Source organism: Sminthopsis crassicaudata, chromosome 4 (genome assembly GCF_048593235.1).
Source record: "Sminthopsis crassicaudata isolate SCR6 chromosome 4, ASM4859323v1, whole genome shotgun sequence".
Lineage (NCBI taxonomy): Eukaryota > Metazoa > Chordata > Mammalia > Dasyuromorphia > Dasyuridae > Sminthopsis > Sminthopsis crassicaudata.
Window position 1 is genome coordinate 131,649,371 of NC_133620.1, and position 9,174 is coordinate 131,658,544.

Genomic DNA, 9,174 nt, shown 5'->3' on the forward strand with positions numbered 1-9,174 from the left:
GATAATAATATTTGTACTGACTACTTCATGGAGTTATTGTGGGAAAGTATTTTGCAAATCATTAAGTTGCTGTGTAGAGGCCCTGAGTCTATCAGTGAAGTGATTGATTAAAGGCACATAGCTTTTCACATCATTTACTAGCAAAAGAAATGTGTCTGTGTGTGTGTGTATGTGTGTGTGTGTAATAATTCATATGTGTATATGTATATACACACATATATAGGTGTGTGTTTATCTATATTATATATAATACATAAGATGAATTGTAAGCCCCCTTTTGTTGGGGGGAGTGTTAGGATTCTTACAAGGTATTTATGCACTTAGTTCACATCTTTAAAGGAGTTTACACCTTTAAAGGAGTTCGCTTATTGGTCCACACATTAGATTCACACCTTTAAGAGAGCATACAGCATACTTTTAAGGAGCTCCCATAAGCCCTTCAAGTACCCACAAGCCCATTCTCTGGGAGGATATAAAGAGCCAGGACTAAGTCAAGGAGAGGACTTCCAGAGAGAACTTCAAGGAAGCTCGAGGAGATTCAGAGCCAGGATTTCAGTGGGAAGATTCGAAAGTCCAGGAGATTCACAAGTCTAAAGACCCCTGCTGTAGTGTGACAATAATCACATCTGATGGGATGCTACCAGGCTCATCCTGCTTCCTGCTCAATTAGGGAATGAAGGAACAGAAGGAGAAACAAAGATTTTTCTTTCTAGACCCAATTAAAAGCAGCAGAGCAGTGCTGTTTCCAGTTAAAACGAAATGGCCACTCCCCTCCCCCCCAGGATAACGTCCAAATTTCTAAGGGGCAAACATGGTTTATTATCAAGAGTTTTAAACAGTTTTAAATTTAGTTTAAATAGTTTTAAATCAAGTGATGGGGTTGGAAAGGAATGGGCCTGCTCAATTCCCCTGCTTCCAGGCAGAGTTTCACCAGGGATAAACACTTTAATTTTTCCTTTAATTAAGAGGATTCCAGAGAAAGTCCAGAACAAATCCAACCTAGCATTTATCAACTTATCTGAGAGAACTTACCTTCAACTATTGCCCTTTTTTCCCCAACTAAGGAGAACAAAAATATGCTTACTTCCACCTTTCTGTCCCTGAAGCAACCAACTAGAACCAGAGAAGTCAGTGCTAATCCCCCTCCCTTTCTGCCTACTTTAAAGGATCTGATCTCTATATTCTGGAGAGAAACACAGAGAGACAGACAGACAGAGACAGAGACAGAGACAGAGAAACAGAGATAGAAAGTGACAGAGACAGAGAAAGAGACAGGGAGAAATTAAGTTGATCTCAATTCTCCTGTAACCTTTGGTTCTCAGGCTGCTGCTAAGAGAGCATTTCCATAGAGATGTCAAACTGGAAATCTCCTATAGGCTATTTCAGAATTCACCAGGGTTGTGGAATCTTTGTGAGCCTGATCTTGAAGACTTGTGGACTGATTTTCTCAACTGATTTCTGGATGTTTGCCTCTCTGTGACCTTCCTCTTTCTTTGCCTGTGCTATATGGGTAGTTGGAAGCTGTTTCATGTAGGAAGAGTAGATGAAAATGGCTAGTGCTATAATAATGAAGCACACAGGTAGAACACTGTTGCAGAATGGCAATAATCACAACTGAAAGGATGCTGTTTACCAGCTTCATCCTGCTTCCTCAACTAGGAGATGTTGAAACAGGAGGAGAGAAAAAGATCAGCCTTTCTTGTCATAAAAAGATGCTAGTGTTTATTGTTTGCCCCCAATTGAATTCTTCTATTGCATCATCATCTAAGATTTTTATGTGAGATTATAAGCAAAAGTTCTAGTGGCCCCTGATACCCTTATTATTCGTATAGTGCTGTCAGAGAGATTTGTATTAAAAAAAAAGTTTTGTTCCTTTTAAATATAGGAGAAACATTATACAAGTTTCAGATAAATTGATGTTCTGGGGAAGACTGGACATTCAACTTGTTTTAATCATACCCATAGGCAAACACAAATTTATCACCAATAGAATACATAAGAAGATGCCATAATTCACAGAAGTATTTAAATTTGCATAATTTAAATCTAAGAACGATAAAACCTAAGGCAAATAAGAGCTCAAGCAGGATAAGTAGTTTGAAAGTAGTGTTCTAAGCCTACTTCCCCTTGATCTTGGTATTGGAAAATCAAGGCATTACCCTATCTGAGAACCCCGTGTGTCCTTAACATCCTTGTTCCCATTTTTTTCGACTATAGAAACTATACAGGACATCTTTTACAAACTGGGACTCACTTCTTATCATAAGAACCCTAAAGGTCACAAACTATTAAAAAATGGGGTATTTGGGGACGATTTTTTGTAAGATTAATATTTTCCTGTTAGAAGTATTTATGGTTTTATTAGTTCTAGGGCTGTTTTAGTATTTTCACATGATTGGAATTTAGGATGGCTTAGAATTTTAAACTGTTTCCTAACCCAGTTTTTGATGATGCTAGCTGGAAAAATTTTTGTCTCATTCACTTTTCCTGGACTTTTTATATCTCAGTTGTTGAATTTTAAGTATGTTGGTATTTTATTCACTGATATAGCTTTCCAATGTGACTATTTAAATCCTGTTTAAATTTTTGTTGTAAATTTTGCTTTGTTTTGTTCTCCAATGGGATTTCTTCGCCTCTTTGACAATTTTACTTCATCTTTTTCTCTATTTTGAGGAGGTTATTCTAGCTTGTGTTGAATGCATTTCTGTTTTGAGAGGGGTTTTGATATAATTTATTTAAACTTTCCAATAATTCTATGTAATTTTTGCAATTTAGGGCTTATATGGGGAGGGTATGTGGTACAATAGATAGAGTACCAGGTCTAGAGAAAGGAAGACTTGACTACATATTCAGCCTCAGATACTTTCTTTTTGTATGATTGTGGTAAAGTTACTTAACCCCATTTGCCTTAGTTTCCTCATCTGTAAAATGAGCTGGAGAAGGAAATGGTGAATTGTGCCAATGTCTTTGCCAAGAAAACCCCAAATGAGATCGTGGAGAATTGGACATGATTGAAAACAACTAAACAATGTCATTATATGATAATAATGTTGAGACCTCAGGGAAAACATACACTCTTTATCAATTGTATTGTTCTGCCTAAAGGAAAAAAGAAGATCCTTCTCACTTTACTATATGTAAACTTCCAATTACATATATTAATACAGAGAGCACAATTGTTTCTAAGAAATTGGATGTAATTAGACAGTGGACATGATTGAAAACAACTAAACAATGTTATTATATGATAATAATGTTGAGACCTCAGGGAAAACATACACTCTTTATCAATTGTATTGTTCTGCCTAAAGGAAAAAAGAAGATCCTTCTCACTTTACTATATGTAAACTTCCAATTACATATATTAATACAGAGAGCACAGTTGTTTCTAAGAAATTGGATGTAATTAGACAGTAACTATGCAGAACTCTGATATACAACTGTGATCTACATCTTCACATCACTAATCTTGACTGATGGGTACCATTGCTACAATTAGCTAAGGGAAGGCAAATACTAAGAGAGATCTTCATCACACCATAATTTTTGCAAAGAAAGGCTCAACTTTGATTGACCCAGGAATATTTTCTCAAGCCATAGAAGCAAAGAAAGGTAGTCTCCCCTTTGGAGACATGGTTCTATCCTAAAAAGTTCACCAATTGTGTCCATTGTGTCACTGGCTCAGGGGATCTGGCTTTGGTCTTATCTACAGTGAAAGTATCAGTAAAGATCCTGAGGCAAAAAACAGAAGCCCACAAGGAATCAAGTAAGGGATAGAACAGTGGGCAAATATATTCTTTGTTAAGGTAAAGATCCAAGGAACAAAGGCCATAATGAGTTAATATATTAAAACCACCACCAAGACCTATCTAGAAAAGCAAACGACTCATTTTCTATTATGATTGTGTATTGGATGGCCATATGTTGGACTTACTCATGGAGAAAATGCCACCTTAGTCTTACTGAACCAGAACTGAGAAATAAAGACAGTACCAAAAAGTCAGATTATCCTACATCCTCAAATAGTAACCACAACCTCTTAATAAGTTGTTTATGGATCTATCCCATGTAAAATTCATAGGACCTTCTGCTCAGAAGTGATCCTGACACTGAGGAAATGGAATGTGATGCAGTCCTGAACAGAGGATCTCAAGTTACCGTTACATTTCGATCATTATTTCAGAGATAATTGAGGATCGTGATCTATGACTAGACTAGGATTGTTGTACTAAGGGAGAAGGACTACACGTATTTGGGTGCTATCCTAATAAATTTAAAGTTTCCAAAAAAAAATTATTGCATTCAATGAAAAGATGGGCACCTAGGAGAATGATTGTTGCAGGCCAGGGAAGACTAATATGAATAAGAATCCCCATCTTTCAAGCTATCTCCAAAGCCACGTGGATACTGAAGGAAGATGTAAAGATTGTGGTACCTAAGCCACAATCAAGTGAAAATTTGGCTGATACCTTGGGACTTCATGATATGTCATGCTGGAAATATAAGTGAAATTCATTAATTAGAACTAACTTTCTTTACTTCAGTTGCCTATAGATATCTGACAGCAAAAGTAGATGGCAGATAAAGAATTGAAAGAAGTGATACAAACCAAGAAGTAAGGAAGTGACGTCAAAGGGCTTAAGTTTTAGTTAGTTTAAAGGTTGCTGTTGAGACAATGTCAAAAGTTAGTTGTCTAGAATGGAGTTTCAGCCTGGACTGTGATTGATCCCACACATACTACCAGGAAGTCAGTATATGATCATGAAAGAGCATATAGTTCTATAAGATGACATATAGATCAAAAGAGGACTTGCTGAACCAAGATGGTTTATTACTGTTCAATGATTTTTTTTCAGTTGTGTCCAATTCTTCATGATCCCATCTGGGATTATCTTGGCAAAGATACTGGAGTGGCTTGCCATTTCCTTCTCCATTTCATATTACAAATGTGGAACTGAGGCAAAAAGGGTTAAAGGACTTTCTCAGAATCACACAACTAGACCAGATTTGAACTCAGAAAGATAATTCTTCCTGACTCCCAGTCTGGTGCTCTAACCACCATATCATCTAGCTGCCCAAGATGGTAGCAGATAGTTTTAAGTGTGAAACTTCTGCTTAATATGTGCAAAGAAAAAAATAGTCAAGCTAGGCTATATATCTGGAGAAGATAAACACTAGCAAACCTTTGGAACTTGATTTTATCAATTCTTATTGCTTAAAGAAAACAATAAGAATATTAGCTATATCTTAGTAATACCTGATCATTTCAAAAGATTTATGAAGGTTCTTCAGGAGCTGGAGATCATCTGTTGTTATTAAAGTAGTGTGGGAGAATTATTTCTCAGGGCATGGAATCCCTACCAGAATTCATTCTTATTAGAGCAAGCCACTCAAGGAAGTGTCACCTTTGTCAGGTATCAAGACATCTAAGAGCACACATTCCTGTACACAAGATGATGTAGATAGAGCACCAGACTTGGAATCATCGAGAGCTGAGTTCAGATTCATCATCAGATACTTACTAGCTGTATGACATTGGCAAATCACTTATCCCTATTTGCCTCAGTGTGTTCATCCAGGCTTGTGAAGGAAATGGCAAACAACTCCAGAAGCTTTGCCTAGAAAACCCCAAACTCACAAAGAGTTGGAAACGATTGAAAATAACTGAACAACATGCCTACATAAGCAGAACCACTCATAGCCTGAGCATTTCGATTATATGCTGTTGAACATGTTAGAAAACTTAAGATCAGAACAGAAATCTTACTAGAGTCAACATTTCTAGTGCAAGACACTGTCCCTTTAAGATATTATCCTTTCTTATGGAGGAGGCTGTTGTCTGTTTTTCTCAGAATTCTAAACCTGTTACCATAGTACATGTTGGCTCTGATTCAAGAGCTGAGGCAGTCATTCACGTTGATTATGAAATGAAAAACCAGATTTCACAACCTCAAACTCCTTTGACACTTGAAGTGATGGATACTAGAGTAAACTAGAATTTAGGAGTAAATTTCCAGATGAACCAAAAAATATATTGGAAGCAAGAGCTTCTATGACTGAGCTGTCTGGGATTTTGAAATTTACAAAATGCATTTATCTTTTAAAGCAGTCTCCTTTTGACAAGTAGTCAAATCACATATACACAAATCCAGAAACATAAAACACACAAACTTGGTCCATCTGTAACTAGGCAACAAGTTGTATATAATTACTTTTACTAATTCTCCAATGGTGAAAACCAGGGGTAGTTTGATAGTGCAGTGGATAGAGTACCAGCTTGGAGTCAGGAGGACCGGAGTTCAAATATGGCCTCAGATACTTCATACTTAATATCTGTGTGACCCTGGGCAAGTCACTTAACCCCAAATGCCTTGCCAAAAAAAAAAAAAAAAAGTTCAGTGTCAGGAAACCTGTTTTCCAATCTTCCTCTGGCATTTAATAGCTGGAGAATTGCTGGCAAGTCGCTCTCTCTCTCCTAGTCTCTTTCATCTATAAAATGGGAATAATAATCTTTATACTACCAGCCTTGCTCATTAAAAGGAAAGGATCCTAAAGGGATAAGTACTGGACTTGTGATTTCACTCACATTGGGAATTCCTCTGCCAATGCAGATTAACACCTTCTCTGCAACTTGTATTCTTTAGATAGATACACTGAGTTCCTGAGTTACTTAGTTGGGATTAAATAGTATGTCTCAAGTTCAGTTTTCTACCCACTACACCATACTGTTTAATTGTTTGTGTTTGATTCTTTGTGACTCCTTTTGGGTTTCTTTGCCATTTCCTTCTCCAGATCACTTTACATCTGGGGAAACTGAGGCAAAAAGTGATTTTTTTTTTTTTTTTTGGCTTCAGTCACACAGCTTGAACTCAGGAAGATGAATATTTCTGCCTACTAGCTACTTGCCACCTAGCCATCCCTACGCTATACTATCTCTCTCAAAACAAAGCAAGCAAACAAACAGAGCTCATTTTCCCTTCTATCAGGACCCTCCCACTGATTCCCATCAGCAGACCAGCAAAGGCATGGGGATTCTGGTTTGCTGTTACCTCAGTCACAATAGAAGAGCCTGGAGTGTCATATACCCAGCCATCCTGGCAGGTGGTAAGAGGGATGTGGCTTCTATTGCCAGCAAAATTGGTTAAAGGGTCCATGCAGCTGAGGGCTGTTTGGTTCCAGTCCACATCATATCTCCGGCACTGGCTGGTAAAAGTATCTCCTGGTATGCCCCGACCCGGCACTGTATAATTCAGCTCCTCTTCCAAACTCCAGCCACATCGCTTGCTTAATTCTGAAACACCAGGACTGAAGCAGCGGTGATCCGGAGTGAAGCCCAAGAAGACAATTCCCACATAAATGGGGGCAAAAGTAGCCGAGAGCAGACATAGGAAAAAAAAGGCTTGTTTCTGGAATAAATCAAATTCCCCAACATGTTCTAAAATGTCATCTAAAGTTGGCATAACTGGACCAGGCAATAACTTTCAGACAACTAATAAACTTCATTGCTAGATGTGCTCCAAACGGCAGAGTCTAACTTAACAGCATCAAATAATCTATTAGTAGTGATTCAGATTGCACCATTTCAAAGTAAGTTCAGGCATGATAAACATGGAACACAACCAAGCAGAAATAATCTTTCACCTCCTTGTGACTCTTTCAGGGCAAGGGTGGGGAAGGGGGAGGCTGGAGACTAACAGTGGGCTGGATTGTTTGTTTTACTGGGGGAAAAGTCAATAAGGTAGAGACATTAAAAAAACTCCATGTCACCCTGACAGCTAACGGAAAAATCAATCCTCAAATTACTTCAAAAGTGCTGAAGACATTATCTATTTGGATATTTTTCTTTATTACCCTGACATACCAAAGGCCACTAATTATCAAAGACTACTCTTTATCTAACCACAGGCTCTCTGCCAAAATTTCTAATCAGTTCAACATTCACTCTTGGGGCCCCATTATTCATGGTAGGGTGAAAAGACCATTAGAGTTAGAAAATCTAAGTTCAAATTTCAACTTAACTCCTTATTAAATATATATATACATATATATATATATATTTGTATGACCTTGGGCCCATTAACCTCCCTGGCCCTGAGTTTCCTCCTCTGTAAATTAAGATTTGCCTAAATTGTCTCTGAAGACCCATCTAGCTCAATCTGTGATTTCTATCATTCCATGTTTATCTGCTAGGGAATTTATAAGAAGAGAAGCTACCAAATGGTATGGACTTAGATCTAAATCCCCTCCTCCAAATTGCCTCCTTCCAAGAGCCTCCATCAGTAGTCAGTGCACAGTTGATCAAGTACTTAATATGTATGAGGCCCTATGTAAAGAACTGGAAATACAAAGAAAGGCAAAATCAGCCTCAGTTCTTAAGGAGTCCCTTAGGAGAGGAGGTGATTTGCAAATAGCTCTGTACATACAAGATATCTACAGAGTAAAATTGAAGGTAAATTCAGACCCATCAGAAGGGATGAAGGCAGGACTGTTTCAGAAAGTAGGATTTGAGCTGACTCTTGAAGTAAGCCAGGAAAGTCAGAAGACCATTATTTGTGTCAGAGACAGTCAGTGAAAAGGCAATTAGTTGGTGAATAGAGAGTGTTCTTGATAGACCAGCCAAAAAAAAAAAAAATAGTGGCACTGGATCTAGAGGGAGCAAAGGTAAGAATTCAGGAAAGGTAGGAAGTGAATAGGTGGACTTCAATTACCCCACCTAAGCCTTTACAGAATATTAGAATATTACATATTAATTACACAATAATAATTACATAATAATAATGTATTTGAATACAGAATATTAGAACTTTGAAGAAGCTTTAGAAATGATCCAGTTATCTCCATTGGACAAGGAAAACCCTTGAAGTCCAGGTAAGTGAAGTGCTTGAGTTCTCAGAGTAAGGAACTAAATACCCTGTTGCTAGGTTATTATGCCTTTCAGATTCATAATTGTCCTAAGAGCTTTTGCTCAAAAAGAAGATTCCTTTAGAATTGGATCACAGCCAAAAGGCTATTAATCTGTGCACATCCTTTGATCCAAAGGTGTCTCTCTGGGTTTGATCATAAAAAAGGGAAAAGGACCCATGTGTTCAAAATGTTTGTGGCAGCCCGTTTTGTAGTGGCAAGTGGATGTCCATCAATTGGAGAATGGCTGAATAAATTGTGGTTTATGAATTT

At 37.6% G+C, this 9,174-nt stretch overlaps 1 protein-coding gene across 1 annotated transcript in view; it reads right to left on the reverse strand.

Annotated features, from left to right (window-relative positions):
* LOC141565798 (solute carrier family 22 member 1-like) overlaps nucleotides 1-7,605 on the reverse strand; it is a 49,018-nt gene extending 41,413 nt beyond the window's left edge. The window contains exon 1 of the mRNA XM_074309387.1: nucleotides 7,050-7,605. Within this exon, the coding sequence (XP_074165488.1) occupies nucleotides 7,050-7,460 (411 nt within the window). The 5' untranslated portion in view covers nucleotides 7,461-7,605. The remainder of the gene's footprint in view (nucleotides 1-7,049) is intronic.
* Nucleotides 7,606-9,174: the final 1,569 nt, after the last annotated feature.